Here is a 25,086-nt window from a genome sequence, read left to right as displayed (position 1 = left end):
TAATAGACATTTTTATAGGAATAGCATTATTAGGTTAGACTTACATACTGCATTATATAATATAAATTATATAAAAAATGTTTAAATATAATTCGAATTAATAGCCATCTAGCGGTGAATAAACCGAATTAAAATTCCGACCTCCGATTAGCACACCACCGGGAAAACGCCCAAGTTTGTCCTCGAATAGTTCCTATTTTTACTGCTAGATGGCACCATTTACATGGATTTTTTACCGACATGTCGATACATTACCATAGTGTCGGTAAAAATCCATGTAAACGGTGCCATCTAGCAGTAAAAATAGGAACTATTCGAGGACAAACTTGGGCGTTTTCCCGGTGGTGCGCTGATCGCAGGTCGGAATTTTAATTCGGTTTATTCACCGTTAGATGGACCTTAGGTTGATTAGAAAAGCGCGCGAAAATTTGAAAGACCGTAATTTGAATTAATTATACGAACATGAAGTGCAATTTTTTCTAACATTTTTCAGGCGTTTATTAAATAACTATGAATACGATCAACCATATAACAATTTCAGTTGCGTGTATTTGAAAGCTACCCGTGTATAGTGAAACAAGGAAAATATACATATATACAAGTGACAACCCAGATAGCACAGTACTGAACGTTCGGGACGTCCTATGGACCAAACGTCCAAACGTCCCCTGAACGTCCTGTGAACGTCCCAGTTACATAGTAGGACATCGCTGGGACGTCCGGCGTGGACATTCTATGTACGTCCCTCCCGACATTTCCAGAACGTTCTCTGTAAAATTGAGATTTAAAAAAAAATTAAATTTTAATTTTATATATTTTTTTTTATTTGTTGGTAGATTTTAGTTTACTGTATTTATTTCTTGTGACTGGATTCCATGAAAACGACGAATACGTCTTTCAATTTTTAATTACACCTCCGGCGGGATTCGAGAACTCATGAGTTTCCGATTATAACGCAACCTGCTTCCTCACTTACTCATGAACGCCTTTAATGAACTGATTCATATTTTAGGCTTATATAGTGACTCACATTAATATTCGGACACCTTTTAAAACACAATTCCTTCTTTTGAAATTGGTCTAAATGACTTGAACTTTTTTTTGAAATGTTGGAAGAATTAATTTACTAGGTAATTCTGAATAGTTCCAAATATTACATATCATATCTCATCTCATTCCTAATATTGAATAAACATTTTGTTTTACATGTTCAAACATATATTCTGTTGCGAATATTAGATAAATATGTGATTTATCTACGGGAAAAAATATTCTGTTGCGAATATTAAATAATGACCGTATACCCAGATAGCACAGGAACAGGAACGTCTTATGTACGTCCATGGGACGTCCGGTGCTATCTGAGATAATAATATTAATTAATTAATTAATTAATATTAATTTACAATTGTAAATAGTGTATTTTATATTCGGAAACAAATATTCTGTTCAACATATTGAATAAATATTATATTATAAAGAATATTAATAAATAATATTTATTTTGTTTAAAAAAAAGTATTTTTCCTTAAATCTAGAAAGTTCAGAGCGGACATCCCTGGGAGGTACAAAATTTAGGTCCTAAGGACGTCCGACAACGGACGTCGGACGTTTGGACGTAAACTGGACATAAAATGGACGTCCATGGGACGTCCGGTGCTATCTGGGAATTCAGTAAACCCAGCAAATAAACATATAAAGAGAAATTGTATTTTACGATTTTATGGGTGTTCGCAAATGAGAATAAGCAAAAACACTAAATTTTATTCGAAATCTGTTTATAACTCGCAATAATTGGCATGCAAGTCCCACTAATTTTTATTTTTGAAACTAAACATCGAATGAATAAATTGTAAATATAATGAAAGTTTTATCTTTTGATTCTCTATAAGGTGAAATTTTTAAAAAATTGTTGAATTTAAAAATTTCAGCCATCTTCTATGGACGATTATAGATATACGTCCTTCGCAGTCAAAGGATTAATATTTAGCCTCCTAATGTGGTTTTTCCCTTTAAGGGGGTATCCTGAATTAGGAGGTCTAAAAAAAAGCGGTTTTTCGTCAATTTTGTTAGGATGGAAAAAAATAATTAATTCTATCGAATTTTGTCTCCTATTTTCATACATATTTGAGTAGTCTGTACCAATTTTTTCAACAAGAAATATCCAAATTGAGTCGACTGTGACGCACATTTGTAGAGCACCTCACAATTAAAACCCATCGGCGAGAAAGATGCAGGCCGTAATTTTGGTTTGGCAGAAAAAAACCAAAAGAAATGTTCATTTTCATACATTTTTCTTCTATGTGAACTAAGAAAATTCATACAAACAAAATTTTAAACAACTTTTTTATCAAGTTAAAGTGATTTTTTACACCCAAAGAATTCGTTCTTTTCTTCAAACTTGCAGTAATTTCACATTTCACCATTTTTGCGGGTTTTTCTTAGTTCACATAGAAGAAAAATGTACGAGAATGAAAATTTCTTTTGTTTTTTTTTGTCAAACCAAAATTACGACCTGCATCTGTCCCGCCGATAGGAGGTTTTTATTGTGAGGTGCTCTACAAATGTGCGTCACAGTCGATTCAATTTGAATATTTATTGTTGAACAAATTTGTACAGACTACGCAAATATGTATGAAAATAGGATAAAAATTTCGATAGAATTAATTATTTTTTTCCATCCTAAAAAAATTCACGAAAAACCGCTTCTTTTTAGACCTCCTACTTCAGGATACCCCCTTAAGTATCCACGACAACTAAGCTGACAGGTGTATTATTAAAAAACAAAAGCTTAAAGTATCTTTTAGAAAGCCCTTTAGCTTCCCATGTTAAAGCATATTGTAAACGTAAAAAATTTCTGATCTAATTACCATACTTACCATGAATTGATCTTCGCTTCTGGACGGAATACGTTCATCGATGTCGTTTCCTAGACGACGGAACCACGCGTAACAGGCAACAAACAATACACTCGACACTGTGCACTACGATACACGGTACAAGTATCGTCTTAATCAACAGTAGTACAATCGTATTCAAAGACTTTCGCTATTTGGACGATTAGAAGAGTGTCTCGTAAGTTTTCTTTGAAAAATGTCCGTCGTTGAACAATCTGTTGCGAGTCAAGGGATCATCGTTCCACCGAGTTTACCGATCATCTTAAAGCAATTCTGCAAGGCAGCCATCCGAACGCAACCGTACGATTTACTAAAATGGTCCAGCTCGTATTTTCGTGCATTGGCAGACGGCGAGGAACCACCAACGAAACTGAGGCTCGAATATCCACCGCCAAGTACTGCTTCCGGATTGACGTTCGGTTTTCTTAGGATTTTGCTACGACAATTCGGAGGTACTCACGCAAGCGTGTAAACGTACATACCTCTTGCAAGTCGATTAACTCCACTTTCTGAATTTAAACAAAAAATGTTTAGCCTCGAAACACTCGATCGACTAGTATCCTTTTATATTTAAAATTGATTTACTTAAGTGGGAAGTCTGGTCCAGCTAATGTATTCTTCTAAAGCAATATAATTTCCAGATATAATTAATTTTTGTTATTGAAACTTTTTTTACATACAAAGGAACGTTCAAAGAAGAAAATTTGACAGTGTAGATTTAATTTGAATGTATACATACAGTGGGTGTAGTAAGTATTCGTACACTGGTCAATTAAAACAAAAAATTCGTTCAATTGTAATTTATTAACTTCTTTTTTATAAACAATGACATTTTACATATTCTTGGAAATCTCTACAATAGATGCAGTATAAAAAAAGTTAGTTATTTATATAAGTTGCAAAATTATCAAGAGAAAACAATAAATGGATAGAAATATAGAAGCAATAAGTATTTGACCAAATGTTTTAAATTTTCAAAACTTCATACAAAAAAAAAAACATGAAATTTACATTAATTTACATTAATTTATAAATAATTAATACTTCGTGGGATTTCACTTTGATTTTATAATTGCTGCAACTCTTATACTACATTCTAACAACTATGAATATATATTGTTTCCATATTTCTACCAATTTTTCGTATTTTCTTGTTAATTTCGCAAATTATATAAACTAATAACTGTTGTTTGGACTATATATATTCTAGAGATTTCCGAGAATATGTAGAATATCATTGATTATAAAAATAGAAATTAATAAACTACAATTTCACAAAAGTTTTTTAGGAAATTGATCGGTGTACGAATACATTCTACACCCACTGTATACATAGATATAGTAGTCGCAAGGAAAGAATTCGGTCAAAACGGTGGGATACGTGGACCCCTGGGAAAATTTTTTTCTTTAGTAGGTACGTAAAATGCGTATGAACCTCAATTTGCAAAAAAAATTGTTAATTGCAAAAACGGTGGCAAAAGACATGAAAATGAACGATACTTGTCGGCCGTTATTTTGCAATAAATTTATGCTATAATAATAATTCATTAAGAGTCGAGGTTCATTAGCATATAAACTTAATTACCTTCGATTTAAACGTTGAATCAAGTGAATCGAATAAAAATTCGATGAGCTATGCGTCCCACCGTTTTGACCGAATCCTTTCGTTGCGACTACTATATCTATATATATATGTATACATTCAAATTAAATCTACACTGTCAAATTTTCTTCTTTGAACGTCCCTTTATATGTAATAAAAGTTTCAATAACAAAAATTAATTATATCTAGAAATTATATGCATTAGAAAAATACATTAGCTGGTCCAGACTCCTCCCTTAACGGGGAAGTCTATATTTAAATAAATAAACCTTTGTCCTAGCCACTAACATTGAATATACCAATTTCACAACACTTAAACATATATCGTTAAATCACTTTGTACTCTTTAAATATTAAGTTTTAAATTTGATGTTTTAGAAAGCATATTTTCTGCCATTGTATACTTTTTAAAAACTCCTTATTGTTTTATTTTTAAATATGCTTCGCACAGCCTAGAAGAATGAATTTGAATGATTGCTTTGTTGCACAGTGAATTCGTTGCTTTTTAATCGTTGTCCTTAGGAAATTGTTACACGGAATAATGAAACCATAGAACTTTTAACACTTATGTCATATCTTTCACGATTTTAAATATCTTTTCGGTAGATTACAACAAATCGTTGCCCCTGGAGATGATTCTACGTCGCTGGGACTGTTTATGCTTGGATCGACGAGATTTGAACTTGATCATGATGATTGGAAAATTCCGACGAAGGTGTCAGGTGAAAAAATTCCTAGCTATAGCAGTGGGTCTTCTAGGGTCGAGTCTCTTCGAAACGATGATCATGATTTGCGATTTATTCACTCACGAGCCCGAAGGTGGGTCAGCTATGGTCCCTGTCACACTGTTCATGGAGATATATGGGTGAGCTGGGTAATGTTTTCGAGAGATTTCGCTGAAATGATTAAACGTCATGCTTGTCGTGTGATATCACCAGCGACGCTGTTTTATTTAAAAATTCTAAATAAATAATTATTTTTTCATTGCTCAATTTATGTGTGACTAACTGCACCCGTGGTTCGACTGACTGTTCAAGCTCAAACGCGTGTTCCTTTAGGAATCCTTTGTTTTTCGTGACAGACAGATGTTTCAATTCATATCTGAGATAACTTCATTTACAAATATTGAGATTTCGAACTGAAACTTTATTTTTATCACAATAAAATATAGCCTATGTTACTAAGGGATAGTGTAGTTCTCTATTACTGAAAACGTTTCTAGAATCGGTTCAGTATTTTTAATTTTACCTCTTTATAATATTACTATAGATAAACGCCAGCAAACAGATGTTGTATTGAATCAATTGTGTTCGAAAAAAAAATTGTTTAATATAGATTTCTATAATGATTTGCACGCGTTCAAAGTGGAAGGTCCGTCAAGATATTTTCCTATAACGTTTTTCTTTTTTTTAATTGGAGTCCCATCAAGGTGATCACCCTAAATATCTTCACCAAGATCCTCCTTTGCCTAAAACCGAAATTCTAAATCCTCTTTTGCGAAATACAAATTTTAATTTCGACGATTCCATCAAATGTCTAGGTATTTGGCAGGACTTCGATGCGACGGTGGTGAAAGAGACTCCTCGGACGAGGATCCGACGGAATTCATCATATGCCGCGAATCGAACGACTCTAGATCACTGGCGAGCCAAGAACACAGCGAGGACAGGTTTTCCGTGGATCGTGTTTGCTCAATTGCGAGTCAAGACACCGAAGCGGACGTCAATTTGGATTTGGAGATGGTGTCGAAGGAAGACGTCGATTCGTCGAGAAGTAAACTGCTTTTCCAAGTTACAATGTTCTCGTATTCTCTTTCCAGAGACGCGTACACGATATTGTTCCCATATTTTTTTTTTTCAGCTGATATAACGCCACAATTGGGCGAGAGTTACACCAGTCGAAGAAAAATGCTCTACGATAAAATGGAGCAGGATTCTTCCAGCGAAGGAACTTTGAAAGTGGATGGTAACAATGAAACTTCCGGCGCAGATGTTGAACTGAGCAGAAGATTTCGATCGAGCGACGAGAAGAAGTCGAACAAAAGTGAAAATCCCTCTGGCAGCAGTACACCTGATGGAAATGCCAGTAAAGATCAGAGCGTTCGCAGCGCAGAGCGTAAAGCGTCCAGCGAGAGAAGAAAAAAGAAAATCCTGAACGCGAAGTTGCTCAAGTATCGTCCGAATATCCCTGGTGAGAACTAAGAGAAGAATTAACAAGTTATTAAATAACATTTTTTTATATGCAGGCTGTTAAGGTGACCATTCTAAATATCTTTGTTGCTTTAAACGATACAAAGAATTGTTCTGATAACAAACTTAGCAACTTCGAAGGAACAATATTGGCATCTATAATATCTTGTAATATTGTAGCTGATAAAACAAAAATTCAAATATCTCGATATATTATACAGGGTGTCTCATTATAATCTTTCCACGCGATTATCTCACAAAATATTCATCATTCGAAAAAAATGTTTAAACGAAACATGCTTTATCTGAAGGGGGACATACAATGGTGTACACTGTTTTTTTCTAGGCGGAGGCGCCTCCGAAAATTGAAGGTCACTTTTATTTTTTTTAATGGAAACGTAGTTTTTTCACGTTAGACACATAGCTTATCTCAAAACGAATTCATTGACCTATATTATGTTGACCTTGAAATGTCATTCAAAGTCATTTCCATGGCTTAAAGTTTTCTTCTTCACTGCACGTCCAGCGTATCACGATCTATGGTGTCAAGAATCCTTCGACGACATCATTTTCACCCGTATCACATTTCTTTACATCAACCAGTACGTGCTGCCAATTATGGTGCCAGATTGAGATTTTGTCAATGGTCTCAGCGTAGGATAACGCGTGATCCTTTATTTTTCTCCTATGTGCTATTTTCGGATGAAGCAACTTTCAAAAACACAGAAGAAATGAATCGTCACAATTTCCACTATTGGTGTGATGAAAACCCTCACTGGCATCGAGCAATTGAACGTCAGCGTCAATGGTCTCTAAATGTTTGGTGTGGGATTACTGGTGGCTATTTAGTGGATCCATACACTAAAGTTGTTGGTGGTACACTAACTGGACAACAATACAATAATTTTCTTCGTAATGAGTTGCAAATCCTTTTAGAAGACATTACACTGGCCACCAGAATAAGAAAACTTTAAACCATGGAAATGACCTTGAATGACATTTCAAGGTCAACATAATATAGGTCAATGAATTCGTCTTGAGATAAGCTGTATGTCTAGCATGAAAAAAAACTACATTTTCATTTAAAAAAACAAAGGTGATCTTCAAATATCGGAGGCGCCTCCATCTAGAAAAAAAAGATAGTGTACACCATTGAATGTCCCCCTTCAGATAGAGCATGTTTCGTTTAAACATTTTTTTTGAATGATGAATATTTTGCGAGATAATCGCGTGGAAAGATTATAATGAGACACCCTGTATATGTTTGAATTGGTCTCTTTATTAGATACAATAATCGAAATAAAATATGACTTTGAAATACTTTTCGCGTGGATAGTAATATTGTCCCTTTGAAACTGATAAGTGTTTATCCAAACAATTTTTTTGTATCGTTTAAAGTAATAGAGATATTTAGGGTGGTGATTTTAACTGAAACACTCTGTATGTATATGTATAATTTAATCGTTTTGAATTGTTTAGGCATTGGACCTCGTCTTTCAGCTGAAGAAGTTGCCAGTGTCGCGATATGGATGAGCGAATGTGCAAGGATGCAAGAAGGTATGGTTGGTCCACGAAATCTGCGGCATATGAATTGTCCTCCTTTAGACAGACAAATATCGGAATCATGACGAACCGATAAATGAATTGTTATAAGCTGCGAATTTCCGTTATGTCGTTTTTTTAGGGAAAAATGTAATTACTTTAAACGTCTATAAAAATTAGAATGCTTAAAAATATGTAAAATAGCGTTTTGTTTACAATGTTTAAAGTCACGCGTTGATTGTTAAGCCATTCATGATTAATGGATGTGGAACATATTGTTATAATTCTCAGAATACAGATAACATAGCATAGGGAAATAAGAAATACACAATATGATAATAACATTATTGTATAATAACATTATACTTCGCTTATTTTTAAGGTTCCCGATTTTATTTGACACTTGTACTTTTTATTAACGTAATATTATACAGAATAGTCAAATATAAAATGTACAATACCGTACACAGGATTAGCATACTTAAATGATATTATTATCATAACATTATTGTGAGCAGTTATTTAATTCACATTTAGTGATAGTTATATGCCCTAACTGTACCGCGATAGATACATTTCAGTCGTAGAGGTACTGTACCACTTTATTAGAGGAAGTTATGTACATGACTTTGTAAACAAAATAAATACAAATGTTGAATTTGAAAAGACATTCGGTGTATTGACACTTTTTATCGATTATACTTAGAATATTTTAATAAGTACAAGTTTGGTATATAATAAGTCTTTAACAATTTGTCGAGTGGACGAATTTTTTTCTAGTAGAATATTTTAATGCGCACCAGAAAAAAAATAATTAAACTAAATATTAAATAAAAAATATATAACAGTGACCAGTTCTATCACTTATTTAAAATCTATAGCTAATAAATTCACGATTGTACAATTATTTTGTAGTAAACTTTGTCAAATCCGCGCTTCCATTTTGTCACAAAAAAAAACAGCAATGCTTAGTCAATATCACAGGAATATTTTACTTAATTTTAAAATATGATATTAAACACCTACAGCGATCTTTTTACATCGACTCCTACAAAAGAAGAGCTAATTCATCGCAATGATCTATTATTCTTACATAAATAATGTATGAAGAATGATCATAATAATTAGTTATTTAAAGTCATGTTAATATCGTTATAGACAACTGACAAAGAAAATACATACATATGATTTGTAAAAATAGTAACATTTTGTAAAGAAACGATGCGTATAAAGTTTTATATACAAAATTTTTTAAACGCTGCCCTGCTATATTATCGCGGAAGATAACGATATATTCTTCATAATTCTATTTTCACATCTACATTTAGACTTCATGATTTAAACGCTACCGTCATTTTAATTCTACTTATTAAATCCAACAAAAAGTTAGTAGAACACAATGATTCATACTTTTTACATAAATAAAATATGAAAATCACCTTAGTCAAACATTATGTTATCATATAAGTTATTGCTAAAACCACACAGCAGAAAAAATATTAAAATACGAATAATATTTAAATATAGTAACGCTATGTAAGGAAATGATGTCTATAAAGTTTTACCTACACAACCAGATTATCAATTAATTTTTTAGAAAACGCTGTCCAGCTTACATCACCGCGTTAGATGACGATGTATTTTTCGTAAGTCTATTCATACATTCAGATTTAGTCTCTTTTTAAATGAGGAGAGTGGGCAATGCTCGCATTCTGAATACTCGCCGCATTTGATTGTAAAACAAATGGTAAAATGTCGTAAGAAGAAGTAAAACGATAAGACACAATAATAAGTTTCGAGCTTTCGCACGATTAGCCCTCCACTCGAAAAGTTCATGTCGATGAGTGAAAAGATTTCGGTATTGTAAAGGTAATTCGAATGTGCTGCGCAATGGATAAAGTGAGCGATAAAAATCGTTCAATAATGCCCGAACGATTTCGTTTTCGGAACGTCGAAGAGGATCCATGTCGTCATTTAAACAAATGAATTTTCTAAAATTTGTTAAAATTGATTAATTTGTTTCTTAAATTAATAATTAGTAAAACTTAATAGGGTAACTTACTTTGGATCTCGGCGAATCTCATCTAAAAGTTGAACCGTTAGAGACACATTGCTTGTCAACATTTCAAATATTTCATTTTTTCCTGCTTTAATTATTTCATGTGGGTAAAATTTTTTTTCGCCGAATCTAGATTGAATTTTGCTCGAGATTGATTCACATTTTGTTATTAATTCTTTAGATACAATTGGCTGTAAATCGATCGTGAGGTACAATAACTTTATTCGTACTTTAAAGATAATTATCTTATGCATATTTAAGTATTAGTTATAACGGATAAAACACTATACATATACTTACAAGAGACGAATCCAAATACCTTTCCCCCTGTGGTGGATTTGAGATTTTAGACATTTTTACGTGATTCGAACAGTTTGTTATAGCGTTTTCAAATTCTACAACTAGACTATAATCAAGAGGTAGTGGATATAATCTGGACAAAAGTGTTCTAATTTCTCTATCTGACCAAGTCCTGAAAACAATAGAAATATTAGCCTTCAACTTTTAATAACACCTAATGATAAATTAAAAATAAAAACTGATAAAAACATGATTGCTATTTCGTAAAATATTATACCCGGACTTGTCCGTGTCGAATGTATCGAATATCTCTTCCGTTGGCACTTTTCTCTTCTCGCTCGCCAAGAAATAAAAATAAGAAAATGCAAACTGCATATCTTCTGAGTTTCTAACTTTGTGACTAGACGTTTTTTTAAATTCGTATTCAAACTTTTTGTGCATGTCAGATGCGATCCATTTATCTATTAAATGTGGCATATGAGCAGGTACTCTTCTACGTTCGAATCCGTATGCCGTGTTATATATTCTGTTCACATACAATAAAGATTCAGCGTATGTATCGAGTTGTCTAGTTCTAAGCTTCCATTGATCGGAATAATTGGGTTTATTATTAGTCTTGATAGTACTGCTAATTTGTGGTAAATTTATGTTATCATTGTTTAAATAACGTTTTAGTTGCATGCGTCTTTCGGTATAATTTGAATTATGAAATTTCATCTTACGTATCATTTTCGATAATATCGATCTTTGAGTAGACGCGATTTGATTATTTTCGCGTTCATTAGAAAGCTTTTCAACATGATCTATATATTTATCAATTTTAAAATCATGAGAATTATTTACATTGAGCAACAAGTGCGTAGATTCATTCGGCAATATTTGTTGGGTAAACGTTTCCGTATTTTTCCATAGAGATTTGCTTTTATTTTTTAATGCATCTAAGAATTTTAATCCATAATTAGTATTCTCTTGAGCATCTTGTAAAAACTTTTGTGGATAATCTTCTTCATCGAGTGCTTCACTATCTGTAGGAACTGGTGTACTATCACAATCTCCCCCTATAAATTAATAATAACTGATATTAATTCAGATTTCTCATAATACTTGTTTATTAAATTATTAATTGAAAATAGAAAAACATAGATAAAAACTGGTAACTACCATCAAATTCACATAATGTTGTATTACAAGCAGGATCACAAGATCCATCACCCACCCAAGCCCAAGGACAAACATCAGAACAATCAGGAACCCACCATGCAAGATACACTTTTTGGCCACCCGCTTGAGTAATGAAATCTTCTGGCCATGCTTCGGCTCCTAACATTACATCATCATTAAAATATAAAAACTTATCTGAAATTCCAGGAATTCTGCAGAAGTAAAATTGAATGTATCAAATTGAATATTAATGAACAATAACTGATAAGAAACAGGCAAATATTATATTACCTATGAATATGACTTTCAATAGCAGGACTAGAAAATGTTGGAAGATCACTTTTATTTATAAAAATGTCTTCATGAGTAATAAGAGTAACTCTAGGATTATCCATATCCAACCAACTCGGTATTTGACCATTGGTAACTATATACACATGTCTAACCCATGGTGCATACATTTCTAACGAACGCAATGAATATCTTAATTCATCTTTGTCACTGTACCTAGATGCTGCTGTGTTAACATCCATAATAGGAACATGTTCTTTTAAGTTTTTTACAAAAATTGGATCAGAGCCATTAACCCAAGTATATACAACATCTATTGGGACATGTTGACATAGTTTCTTTTGAAAAGAGATACCTAATATATTATCATTAAAAGAATGAAATACAGCTTCGTATTTTTCTTTACTCCAAGCTACCCATATCTGTAAAAGTACATATAATTACAATTTGAAGATTTTCATACGCACAACATGGTCTTCAGTGACATTTAAATAAAGAATAGTATAATATTCATTCGTGTTTTAAGGTGTATTATTACTGGTAAGCGAACAAGTTAAAATTGCTCTATGTAAACCATATGTGCATTTCCAATTATGATGACAGATTTGTGGAAACAATTCGAAGAGAAACAATGAAATGCAAATTTTCAACAATCAAGACATACGAATTTTGGTTCAAAACAATAGCGAGAAATCGTGGATCTCTAACCTCTCCGAAATGAATGATACCGATAAATACACAAGTAAATGCCATCAATATCACCACTAGTGAATATTTGTACGAAAGTAGATCGTAACATCGACGCTGTAACAATTTCCATGTGCTCATTATATTGATGAAAAGTTTACATGCGATTGGCATCGCTAAAACCGCCGTACGAATCCATACACTCACATGAATACACCAATACACCTGCATACGCCACCATGCGGTCAGGAGTTTCAAGAAGATGCAATATTCATTATACAATTTTAAGATACTCTATCTATCCTCGAAGTTTAATTATTTCTAACATTTGCAAATATGTAGTCAATTCTACATGTCTATGTATTTCATTTCTATGTATCTTACAATTTAGGTGAAGCATTTTATTCATTCTATCAGCTTTAGTTATTTTGTTAATAATCGACAGTAATATTGCTCTTCGCAATTGTTTCCGTGCATAGATCAATCCAGATTGATCGAAATTTTAATTATTTTCAAAATAAATAACTCAGTTTTCGACGTACATTAGATTCTAATTTTTACCGAATGCGTTCTGATTTATCGACTGCATATTTGACCAACTATTTTACAATTAATAAATGAAACAACTGCAACAAATGAAAGTTAATCATATTGTTCAATTAGGATATTCATATTATACGAATTGCTCTATCACGTTAAATTTTTAATCAAACATAATTATTGCTTAGACAAAGAGACGAAAAATCTAATGTTCGTAAAAGACCAGTGATTCCACGGTAATTAGAAGCAAACAATAGGACTGTTCTTTTAATGAAAATTGCTTTTTATGATATGGAAGATATTTGTTATAAATGAAAATACATTTCCATATTGCATAATCGTATTATTCAAAAATTAAGATATCGATTCAAATCGATGATAATCTCTGATGTCATGTCATACATCGAGGGTAAACTCTTTTGGACTACGAAAAGAATAGGTATCAATGGAATATTATGCATAGTAAATAAATTAATAAATTATGGAAGAATTAAATATTAGTTTGGGATTTTAGTTCTTACTTCTTCATTTCATAGCTTTAATATCGCTTCAAAAGGATCGGAAATAATGTTAAAAAGTGATAGCCAATCACACGTATCGTTTCATTTACATACTCAAATTTCATTGGCCGAGCACTCTTGACTGACTAAGAGGTGGCGCGAAAGGCAAGCAGAAGCCATCTTTCTTTTGGCGGTAGTCGGAGTGAGCAGATGTGACGAGTAGCGATCTATAAATTAATAGATACGCATAATTTATTAATCGACATCTAATCGTTGTCTAATCATTGTTAAACCTTTGTTATACACATATAAATTATGACTTTGTAAATTTATACAATTTATTCTTACATTTATTATAAAATGATAAATCTTATGAGACGATGCACTTTTACTACAGTATACTATATTTTCTAGATGCTTTAAACTTTAAACATTTATGACGATATACATTTTTATAATTTGCTACAAATTCAACTGTACAGAGAAGATAAAAACTTAAACATTCTTTCAACATTTAGATCCCTTTTGTATATACATATAAATTGTATAACTTTGCAAATTTATACAATTTTTTCTTGGATTCTTTTTATTACATTATGCTACATTTTATGGAAACTTTGACCATTTATGATGATACACAGTTTTATAATTTATGACACATACGTTAGAAACATATGAGATACAAACTTAAACATTCTTTCAACATTTACATGCCTTTGTATACAAAATCAGATTTTGAAGATTTACACAAGTTCTTCTTATATTAATTATAAATTAATAAATTTAGTGAGTTTATGTACATTTACTCATACTACACTTTCTACAAACTTGAAATATTTATGAAGCTACACATTTTTATAATTTATTTTAAATGTATCAGAAACATAATTTTTTTTTAGCATTTACGCACCTTTATTGTACAAACATTTAATATTGTAACTACTGTAATTTTTAAAAACTTTTGTTGCAGATATTATGTGTCATCAAGCAGAAGTACTACGAATTCGATGCAGATAGAGCAGATCAACTCCGTAGTACGACGTGGGTAATGCAGAGCTACTCCGATATTCAACGTGGATAATGCAGAGCTAATCCGATGGTAAGCGACAGGACAATTACTCCGATGACCAGCAACAGCAGAGTCACTACGATGTCCCATATCAAGACAACGGTTGGTGAGTCGCATGCTTTTCTGTCCTTCCGAAAATTGTGCGTAAATAAATACATAATGTATTTCTCGGCAAGTTATGATACATGTAAATTGTTAATATTAGTTAGAATGACTATCACACGAGGAAAATGTCGAAACAGATTCGGAAGATAATCGTCTGTGTCTAATCAAGAAAATGAAATAATTGAATGTCGTGATCAGTGGCAGATGCGCCTTATTATAACCACTAGTGTGAATATGCTCGATATTTGAATGATTCGATGTATCCAGTACAATCTGAAATGATCAAAGTTCCTATTAATCCAACGAACCTGTCTTTGTTCGTTACGTTATACCGATGCTTGTTATTAGAGATCTCTACTTCACGTGTATCGAAATATCCGGGTACACGGGTAATTAATGGATCCGTCTTTTAATCCGTGTATTTTTAATACACGGGTACCCGGGTATCGAAGTACACGGATATCCAGGTACGTATACGTGGATCGAAAGACACGGGCACGCATACATCGAATTATACGGGTACAATATCCAATTATTTTTATATACAAACTTTTATGTAAAAATGCTATTATTCTAAAATAATGATCCTTATTAATTTTGGAAAAATTGATATGCAGTAAAATAAATAAATGAAAAAATATAAACATAAGAAGAATAAATATAACAGAATTAATTTTTTTAGTGTAATTTGTAAAACTTTATTTAGTAGTTAAAATAAATATCCAAGTCACGGGTAACAATAGATAACTCGATGTATGCGTACTCGTGTATTTCGATGCACGTGTACGTACCTGGATATCCGTGTATTTCGATATCCGGGTGTCAGCGTATTTCGACACTCGGGTACCTGTGTATTAAAAATACCCGTGTTCTTAATCCCTTAACTCTTTGCGGCACAGGAATTCAGGTCATAAAATAGACCCATGTTGCACAGGAATTTTATTGCGTTTTAAATCAAACAAAATTGTTATATTTTTACTAATAAAGGTACCACACCTATACACATGCAGCTATTGCAAAATTTCGAAGTAGGATTACGGTCCATCAAAAAGGTCGGACACTTTTAATCCCACCGTGCCCCAAAGAGTTAGTACACGGAACACGTGTACCCGTATATTTTAATCAGCGCCGGCGTGATTTTTTGCGGGGCCGAATTCAAAAATTTTGCGGGGCCTGAATTCAAATGCTATATATTTTTTATAAGATGTAATAATAACACTTTAATGATTTTTGTCACTATTTTCAATTTAATCATCGCTACTAAAAAAATGTCTTGCATCTCAGCAAAAATTGCTTCCATTTATTAATGGTATCATCAGTCTGTAAAAAGTTAATCAAAATCGGTGCCTTTTAATTCAGTAATTTTCGTAGACCGCGGGGCCTTTTGCCGGTCTTGCGCCGGCCCTGATTTTGATACCCGTTCAAAACTGTGATCTCTACTTGTTATACGTACATTATCAATCGTTTTCGAAACGTGTCCGCAGCCTCTAGATTTTCGTTTAAAATATACTTCCTGATCCCTGACAGATAACTGTAAACAAACGTGTTCCAATCAAGATTGTCCATATCAGTGTTGAAATTACTAGAGTCCTTCAACGTTTTCACTTTCTTTGTCAGTTCGTGCATATTGTTCCTATGAAATTTCCATTCGTTTGTGCTGAAGTATTGCGTGGCTGACACCACCTTGTCGAAATTTTTAGCAGTTTTCATATTTCTGAAACGTTGTTTACTAACGTTATTTCTAAGACGTTGTTTACGGTTAACACACAGCTTTGGGACGAACGGATACTTACATCGGTTTGCTACCTGCAAGTCTCGAAACAAAGTCCATAATAACAGCCGGAAAAAAATGTAACGTGATCGTTACGAACCTGTACATAAACGTGTTCGTGCCCACTATCAAGCCTGGATACCATTTTAAATGTTTCGATGGCGACTCAACGGCGTACTTCGAAATAAGTTGGACTAGGCCTCCCCAGCTAAGATTATAATAGAGCAATTTTGTTTTAGATAAAGATCAGCCTGAATCATGGGCGTACAATTTTATTAAAAAACAATTATTTATGTCGGCTAGCTGTACCGCCAATTATAACATTTTTCCGATGAAAAAGTAGATGAGATATGTATAAATATGTCTTCCAATTTTTGTTGCAAAAGGTATTACAATTTTCGTTCAAATAAATCTCAAAGTTATGGTGAAAAACCGCGCTTCGAACTAGAATATACTTTTAAACAGAGCTGTAAATTCTTAATTACAATTACAAAACGATCTGGTTACTTGACCAAGTAATTGAATAATTACCATTACAATAACTCTGTCGCATGTAATGGCATTTACAATTACTTAATTACTACCAGTAATCCCATGCATTGCTTAATAATTACTTATAACGGCCCAGAAAGTGATTAAAAGGCGTCTCAAATCTAAAGTAGTCAAAAATACCTAGAAGGTAATTAAAAAGTAATTATAACTACTTTTTAAACTACTTTCAAGTAATTGCAGTTACATGGACAGTAATTGTTAAAAGTAATGATTACTGTCTTCCAATTATTTGAAATTACTTTGAATTACTTTTGCTCAAATCTAAAGTAGTTAAGTATACCTAAAAATAATTAAATGTAATAAGAAGTCAGCAATCATTACTTTTAACAATTACTGTCCATGTAACTGCAATTACTTGAAAGTAATTAAAAAATTAGTTATAATTACTTTTTAATTACTTTTACGTATACTTAACTACTTTAGATTTGAGACGCCTTTTAATTATTATCTGGGCAGTTATAAGTAATTATTAAAAAATAATTGAATTACTCAGTAATTAAGAATAAGGTATTGCATAATTACTAAAAAAATAATAATCAACAATTATTTAAATAATTACTTTCTAATTCCAAAGTAATTGTTCCAAATTGTAATAAATTACAAAATAATCATTACTTTACAGCTCTGCTTTTACATCGAAATGGTAAAATACCCCATGAGGGAAGGAAGCTACGAAGAAAATGTTTTCACAAAAGTTATTTGGTAGAAAGTAGGAATTATAATGAACGTTACCTTATGGAGTCTGCATTATTGGTGCAATTATAGATTTTGATGGAATTATTCTGTTGCGTTGCGCGGAACCACGATGCGCAAATGATCGTGTCGATAACATAATCGACAGGTACCATATCGATAATCCGTTTCGTGTCACACTTGATGACCCTGGCAGTACCTCTGATAATTCCTCCTATTAAGCCTGTAATATTTATCATACGTATTATCATATGTATAAATTATCCCTTAACCCCTTGACCTACACGCTATCTCCCGATTGCTCGGGCCATAGTAAACAGGAAGGTAGGAAGTCCTGTTTCCACTTGAATTATCTATTTCAATTTATGAAACCCAGGGCGAATATTGCAAAAGCTTCGATCATCATATTTAGTCCTGTCGGTTTTTGATCATTTTTAACAATAGAATATACTTTTCTCGGTATTTAGGTTTATGTCGGCCAGTAGTTCAGTAGTACAACAATTACAAAATAATAGCCGGTGACATGAAGTCGCTTCTGTTTAAAATTGCCGGTCAACAACGCTTTAAATGAAAATTGTTTAAAAATTCGACGTATAGTCATATAAAATTGCCTCTCGAAAATGATCAATAAACAAAATTCCAAAGCCCCCTTTGGACAATTTTTTACAATCGTTAGCATATAGTGGGTGTACACCAATTATTTATTATATATTTGTAAATTAATGTAAATTTCTTTTTTTTTTAATCAAGTTTTAAAAATTAAACAGTTGTGCGAATACTTATTACTTCAACATTTCTATCGATTAATTCTTTTTTCTTGTTAATTTCGCAACTTACACAAATAGCTATTTGTTTTTACAATCTATCTATTCTAGAGATTTCCGAGAATATGTAGAATGTCATTGTTTATAAAAAGTAAGTTAATAAATTACAATTTTACATAGTTTTTTTGGAAATTGATCGGTGTACGAATACTTTCTACACCCACTGTATTTATATATTTGTCAATAACTTCAAATTTAATACCTGTAAGACCGCTAGGACCGTCCAGCCAACCAGGAAACGGTTCTTTATGTGTGACGCAAACTATGCTAGGTCGTACTATCGATACTGGCAAGTCTGCTCCCCTTGTCCATACTATTTGTTCTGCTAAATTTTTTGTAAATGTGTAGGTGTTGGGATGCCCCTCTATAATCTGCTTCTGGAGTAAGTTCAGCGTTTTGTCGTCTAGGCTATCGCACATATCGATTACCGTCGACGGTTTCAACTTTGTTCTGGAACGCAATTAATAATAGCATCATTGTATGCAATCGCTGGATTGATGATATTTTTGCAAATCCATATTTTTACAGATTGGGATAGAGAATTTAGATTTAAATGAAAGTACATATGTTTTATATTTTAAATAGTATAGCATATATTTTATTATCGATGTCCTATATACATATGTTTGCATTCGAACAGTACACACTTTTGAAATATTATTTAACCCTTTGCACTCTGGTGCAAAAAAATTACATGCTTTATAAGTTGTATTATTTAATTCGACACGTTTCCTGTTTGCACATTTTTAACGAAATGGTGCCGATTTTAAAGGGTTTAAATATTATTTCTCCTTAAAAATTCTGGCAGTATCTAGTTGATCTAGTATCTAAATTGATGAAAACAAACATATATGCTTACGGATAAATCGATTCCTCGATGTCGTATCGATTCGCGTTACTGTAAGCTGTGCTAACGTAAATAAGACTGATCAGATTTGTCATATCCTTGCACAGGTCTATGACACGATCCGTCCCCTTTGCATTCGTGTTCACAGCCACCTTCAATGAGTCGTCGAATCTCACTGTGGCTGCACTGTGGAAAACTATGTTTACCCTGTTTATCAACATGTTTCTGTCCTCAGCCGAGAGACCCAAGTTTGGTAATCCCACATCGCCCTTCACGGGGTGGATCTTATTGATCGCGCCAGGATTCTCCATTCGAAGCCTGTCGAAAACCTGCGAACAATTATAAGAAACTCATGACAAATTAGATTGGGTTACTTTCAAATCACCGAAAGAGTTTTCAGGGACAACGTTCGACGAAAACGTACTTGAGAAGATTCTGAATCACGGTTTCGTTTGCAAAAATGTTGGATGGTGCTTCGTTTTTGAATTATTAACGAAACACCACCGATCAATCACAGCGCCCGACACATACTTCTTTAAAATAACCCAACAAGATTACTTTGAATTTGTTCATTGCTCAGAAACAGCATAAATTTTCGTTTATTGCAATTCTAAACAATTTGTCGAAATAATGCTTAAATTTTACCAAGTACAACACAATTTTTCAAAATTTTCTTAATAGTACGAGACCGCCTTGATAAAGAATAGAAGAAAGAATGTAATTTAATTTTCTTGGAAAATCCCTTACTAATATAAAACTCTTTCGATCATAGTGGAAGAACAAACAAAGGGTCGTTGGACGTTTAAGTAATAAATAAAAAATAAAAATTACGTACAGAATTTTCTTTCATTTGATTTAGTCGTTGCTCGATAGTTTTTCCTCGCTTTGGACGAAGCAGTATAAATATCATGGCCACGCGTGTACATGAGCGCAGCAGTTTTTCCAAAAGAGCTTTTCCCAAGAAACCGGTAGCACCGGTCAAAAGGATCACCTTCTCGGCGTAGAACGCCTCGATAGAGTCTACGTGATTGAACGTTTCCTTGTTTTCGTGCTCTGAATTCGTTTGTGCATTTGTGGTGCCCATCTTCGAGGACATTTAACGCAAACCACAAATCTGTATGAGAGAAGCAACATTTATAACTTCTGTATTGTATTACACAGTGTATATCTTCGCGAGTCTGTACCTAAAATATCTCCGGTATATTTGACGATGTGTTAAAATATATATCAGAAGGTGAAATGTTTTGTTTGACAGCAAGTACACTATGACGAGTAAATAAATAGTTTCATGATCCTTTAAAATTATACTTGAAATAAAAGTTGTCCGTGTCAATGAGATATGAGGAACTTGTGCAATTTTTACAAATGTCCAACAGAAAGGATTTTTGGATCTATTTACTTCGAAGAAGAATATCGATCTGAGTTGCTCGAATTGAACAGCTCGAGCTGTTAAATTATATACGAAACTTTACGCCAAGTGTGGTTTGCGGTTCTATGCATGGTGGCATTTGACCTCACTTTAAATAAGGATCGATGATCGCCTGACGTTGTCATAGTACGAGTCTTGGTCACGCATTTTTTGTTAACAAAATGACAAAAATGAAAAAAATTAAAAAATACCGCCAGCATATGTCATTGTAAAGAGATTGAACAAAGTTTTTTCTTTAATTTTTTAGACCCTCGTTTTGTACGTTAAAATGACGCTGAATAAAGAAAAGAAAACACGTAATAACCATTAAGACACTGCAGGAACAAAAAGTCGTTTTGAATGAGACGGAAACGTAATGTAAAACAAATGAACTCTCAAGTTTTCAGATCATGTCGCATGTTTCGCCATCGAGGACATAAGGTAAAAAAAATCAGATGAGTTCGGCCTTTTGCAGAGTTTGTGGGCACTCTTAACTCAAAAATAATGTAGGCACTTGTATGATTCCTTGATTTTTACTGAAATGGCGTCATGTTTTCTGAAAAGTGGTAGATATGCAAATTTTTAGGTCATCTTGAAATGGATTATATGCGATTAAAAAAAAATGTCATCAAATTGGGAACCAAAGCCTTTTAAAGGAAAGTTTCTCAGCTGTCCAAAACATTCATTGAAATTTTTCTACGATCATGTATTCACGAGTTATAGGCGTTCAAAGTAAAAAGTACCCGTTTTCACATAATCATAAAGATATCGGTCAATAAAAATCGTATAGCAAAACCAAAAAAACGAAAATAAAGAGAAAAGTTTACTCCATAATATCATTTAATCGAATTTGCAAAGAAAAAATTTTTCCGTACTGTGCATACCTTCAAAGTTAACGAAAATGTTTCAACATTTCTTCGTTGCACTTCATTTAAAAAAAAAGTGACATGGCCAGACAAAAAAAATGTTGATCTCCTGATTCGAAAACTAGAGAGTTTGGCCTACAAAATGGCATTTCCAAATATTCTTTATGACCATTTTTTGCGAAGATATAGTCACTTGAATATGACCAAAATTTTCGAAAAATTTTAGTGATCCCTCAATTTTGTCCAGCAGTGTATAATATATAACTCAATTGAAATATATAAATATATATACTTATATTATACATTATATTTATTTATTATATTATAAACTGTACTGTACACATCCTAAATTAACTGTCCCTCATTGAAAATATAAGAAAGCCATTCGGTATAATAAATCTAAGTAAGGAGAATTAAACAAACGACTTACGCCAATGAAAATAAGGTTTAGAGGATAGTAGTATAGAGGTAGCCTTGTCCCAGAAGAGAGAAGCTTTATATAAAGCGAACGCGGCCCTAAGTGAAAATCGTCTTTCGCTAAACGGATTGCTAATTAAAAGGATAGCTTAGAAGTTTTAGCCGTTAAACGCATCGATTCTTCAAGTATTTACTGCTATGATCGATTAGGTCACTTCTCTTCCGTTTACCTTTCACGTATAAACTCCACGCGTTTTCAAGCAAACACTGTTAGACTATTTACTTCTACGGTTGCCCTTGTATTCTTTAATCGATCATCTACTTCACTTATTGTTAGCAAACATTGGATGATTTCAAGAATCCACCGGTATAATCGCCCACGTGTACTTATTTTGAATCTATTGGACTTTTGACGCGATGTTTAAATTAAATATTAATTGCGTTGACTATTAAAAAAGCTAACAGCTTACAACAATATCCTCAGGGTTTGTAGCTACAGTATGGGCATAGGAATCTCGAGGTACCTGAACTACAGGGTGTCCCAAAAATGTTGGAGGTCCTTGAAAAGGGTGGTTCAGGGGGTGATTTGAAACAACTTTTTCCTTAGCGAAATTGTTGTCCAAGGCTTCGTTGAGAAGATATTAACGGAAAACACTGACCAATCAGACCGCGCGTATACTGTTGGAGCGGTCGCGATAGCGATGACTACGCGCTAGGTAGCCGCTCTCGCACGCGAACAAGTGACTCGACGTGTATCGAAGGATATTGACGCGGCCGCTCAGCGCGTAGACTTCGCTGCCCCGGCCGCTCCAACGGTATCCGTGCGCTCTGATTGGTCGGGTTTTTTAATTAATATCTACTTAACGAAGCCCCATCCGACATTTTTGCAAAGGAAAAAGTTGTTTCAAATCACCTCCCGAACCACCCCTTTCAAGGACCTCCAACATTTTTGGGACACCCTGTATAGGCGAGTTCCAATAGACATGTAAAAAGTGCAACGTAAGAAGTTAAGGATTTATGTGAACAATGTAAATGTGACATGGAAAAGAACACATGGCAAAGACTGGTACTTTGTAACAAGACTGGATCAATAGGTACAATAATCGATGTAAAACAGATCGCGTACCCTCATAAAGTAGAAAAACAAACAAATAAACAAGCTTGTAACAGCTAGTTTACAAGTACGGAAGATGAGTCTTAAAATCGCATAGAAGATCATATTTCAATCGTGTGTAGGTGAAGGAAAAAAATTGATTTCGAGACAGCTATTTATGGCTAACGCGAATAATGGCTTTGGAAGAATTGATCGACACGTAGTTGGACTTTCTAGACATCGATCGGTCTTCTGTTCCACAACCTACATTTGGTACACATATGTCACGGACAAGAGACACGATGAATTTCTTTTGAATTTAAATAACATCACTTTTAAGTTCACTTTTTAAGTTGGGCAGTGATTACTTCGTCGATCATTATCGTTATCATTGTTCCTAACGCTGTATCTAACACGCTTAGTACAAGTGATACGCGACGAATTTGCATTTGAAATCAAATGAAGTCGAGGCAAACACTAAATACTATTAATATAGAGGGCGTAATTAATTCACACACATATATTCTAATATTAATATATGAAATATGTTTCATAAATCAATATTATAATATTAATGCTCAGTTTGCATAATCGATACCTATAAAATCGAAAGTGGTAAAAGAAATAAATCCACAAAACATTTATCTTCACCGAAAGTAACAAAAATAGGTTTTCCAAAATGGTGCTTTAGGATTTTGTTCTTCAATAAACCATCAATTGTATGGTATATACCTGGCTTAGTAATTTTACATGAAAGTACTTCTGATTACTATTAACTTCTCTAGAAACGAATTTTAAATGTAACTTTTTTTTTGCTCAAAGCAATTTTTATCTGCAAATCGAGTTTAACATACAAATATGCTGTCTCACTTTAATATAGCATATTTTTTGATTCTAAGAAATACTGCGATTGTAAGTAACGGCCATTTAAACCCGAAAAATAGTGATTCAGTGATCGTTACGACTACGCTGATTTATTTTATTACTAGAAAACAAACTCCTAAATCCTTTTTAGGAAAACCATTTAGTTTCTGCGAACTCACCCTGACTCGAATGATGTGAAACTTTCTAGGATAGTCTCACCTTCTGTCTCAGCGATCCTTTTAGATCGTCGAGGATCGTCACCTGTCACGGATCATCGACTAGATCGATGACACGTCCGAATATTCGTAAAGCATATAATAGTTAAAAATTTCGAATCCCAGATGATGTGGCGTATCGTCAAACATCATTATTCGCGCTTTTCCACGATCACTTGCACACGTTTACTATGCACGCCTCCTTTTCAAATATATTGTTTGCGGTCGTTTGGATAGGGAGAGAATTTGCGCTTATTTCAGCGGTGAATTACCTGCACCCACTGAAGACTGTGTTGTCAAACGTGCTAAGGTTTCCACGCGTGCGCTGTTCATGTTTGGACGTATAGCGAAGGATGTATACCCAGATATAGTCCACGACACAACGATTATACAGGGTGTTTCTGGATTAAATGGTCAAACTTAAAAGATGAATTTAGGATCGCAAAATAAAAATGTACAGACTTCGCGAACACGCAAGAGTTGGAGAGATTGAAAATCAAGTGACAGGATATTTCACGACTAACTAATCGCGAACCGCCACCTGCTGCACCATACTTAATGATTTCCTCAGACAGGACACTTCTTTTTTTTTT

The 25,086-nt window shown here is 33.4% G+C and overlaps 3 protein-coding genes across 6 annotated transcripts; 1 reads left to right on the top strand and 2 right to left on the bottom strand.

The window, feature by feature from the left end:
• The first annotated feature begins 2,982 nt into the window (after positions 1-2,982).
• Positions 2,983-8,678, top strand: LOC128872145 (uncharacterized). 3 transcript variants are annotated; one of them, XM_054114547.1, is made up of 5 exons: positions 2,983-3,349; positions 5,107-5,365; positions 6,041-6,273; positions 6,361-6,690; positions 8,169-8,678. In XM_054114547.1, exons 1-5 carry the CDS (start codon positions 3,094-3,096, stop codon positions 8,315-8,317), a joined length of 1,227 nt encoding a protein of 408 aa, XP_053970522.1. In that variant the 5' UTR covers positions 2,983-3,093; the 3' UTR covers positions 8,318-8,678. The 3 variants fall into 3 exon arrangements, with proteins under 3 accessions (XP_053970522.1, XP_053970521.1, XP_053970523.1); XM_054114548.1 differs by having other exon boundaries at positions 3,010-3,075; positions 3,166-3,349; positions 6,041-6,690; XM_054114546.1 differs by having other exon boundaries at positions 6,041-6,690.
• Positions 8,679-9,354: 676 nt separating this feature from the next.
• Positions 9,355-12,949, bottom strand: LOC128872143 (N-acetylglucosamine-1-phosphotransferase subunits alpha/beta). The gene is made up of 7 exons (XM_054114543.1): positions 12,751-12,949; positions 12,043-12,464; positions 11,752-11,963; positions 10,868-11,648; positions 10,591-10,762; positions 10,294-10,481; positions 9,355-10,222 (listed from the first exon to the last, which is right to left on the bottom strand). Exons 1-7 carry the CDS (start codon positions 12,901-12,903, stop codon positions 9,913-9,915), a joined length of 2,238 nt encoding a protein of 745 aa, XP_053970518.1. The 5' UTR covers positions 12,904-12,949; the 3' UTR covers positions 9,355-9,912.
• An 874-nt stretch (positions 12,950-13,823) lies between these two features.
• Positions 13,824-24,756, bottom strand: LOC128872144 (putative fatty acyl-CoA reductase CG5065). Of its 2 annotated transcripts, none has more exons than XM_054114545.1 (8): positions 24,458-24,756; positions 20,466-20,744; positions 19,643-19,959; positions 18,986-19,233; positions 17,999-18,182; positions 16,737-16,922; positions 16,397-16,657; positions 13,824-15,216 (listed from the first exon to the last, which is right to left on the bottom strand). In XM_054114545.1, exons 2-8 carry the CDS (start codon positions 20,724-20,726, stop codon positions 15,138-15,140), a joined length of 1,536 nt encoding a protein of 511 aa, XP_053970520.1. In that variant the 5' UTR covers positions 20,727-20,744; positions 24,458-24,756; the 3' UTR covers positions 13,824-15,137. The 2 variants fall into 2 exon arrangements, with proteins under 2 accessions (XP_053970520.1, XP_053970519.1); XM_054114544.1 differs by lacking the exon at positions 24,458-24,756 and adding an exon at positions 20,815-21,564 and having other exon boundaries at positions 13,827-15,216.
• Positions 24,757-25,086: the final 330 nt, after the last annotated feature.

This window comes from Hylaeus volcanicus, chromosome 2 (genome assembly GCF_026283585.1).
Source record: "Hylaeus volcanicus isolate JK05 chromosome 2, UHH_iyHylVolc1.0_haploid, whole genome shotgun sequence".
Taxonomy (NCBI): domain Eukaryota; kingdom Metazoa; phylum Arthropoda; class Insecta; order Hymenoptera; family Colletidae; genus Hylaeus; species Hylaeus volcanicus.
Note: the sequence above shows the minus strand (reverse complement) of the source record. Positions and strands in the feature narration are given on the sequence as shown.

Coding starts and splice junctions, on each gene's coding strand:
- LOC128872145 (XM_054114546.1), top strand. CDS start 3,094: ATGTCCGTCGTTGAACAATCTGTTGCGAGTCAAGGGATCATCGTTCCA. Junction 5,366..6,040: donor CTGTTCATGGAGATATATGG/GTGAGCTGGGTA, acceptor TCAAATGTCTAG/GTATTTGGCAGGACTTCGAT. Junction 6,691..8,168: donor GTATCGTCCGAATATCCCTG/GTGAGAACTAAG, acceptor TGAATTGTTTAG/GCATTGGACCTCGTCTTTCA.
- LOC128872143 (XM_054114543.1), bottom strand. CDS start 12,903: ATGCCAATCGCATGTAAACTTTTCATCAATATAATGAGCACATGGAAA. Junction 12,465..12,750: donor GTATCATTCATTTCGGAGAG/GTTAGAGATCCA, acceptor GTACTTTTACAG/ATATGGGTAGCTTGGAGTAA. Junction 11,649..11,751: donor AACATTATGTGAATTTGATG/GTAGTTACCAGT, acceptor ATTAATTTATAG/GGGGAGATTGTGATAGTACA.
- LOC128872144 (XM_054114545.1), bottom strand. CDS start 20,726: ATGTCCTCGAAGATGGGCACCACAAATGCACAAACGAATTCAGAGCAC. Junction 19,234..19,642: donor ATCGAGGAATCGATTTATCC/GTAAGCATATAT, acceptor ATTGCGTTCCAG/AACAAAGTTGAAACCGTCGA. Junction 15,217..16,396: donor TTTCGAAAACGATTGATAAT/GTACGTATAACA, acceptor TGATCATTTCAG/ATTGTACTGGATACATCGAA.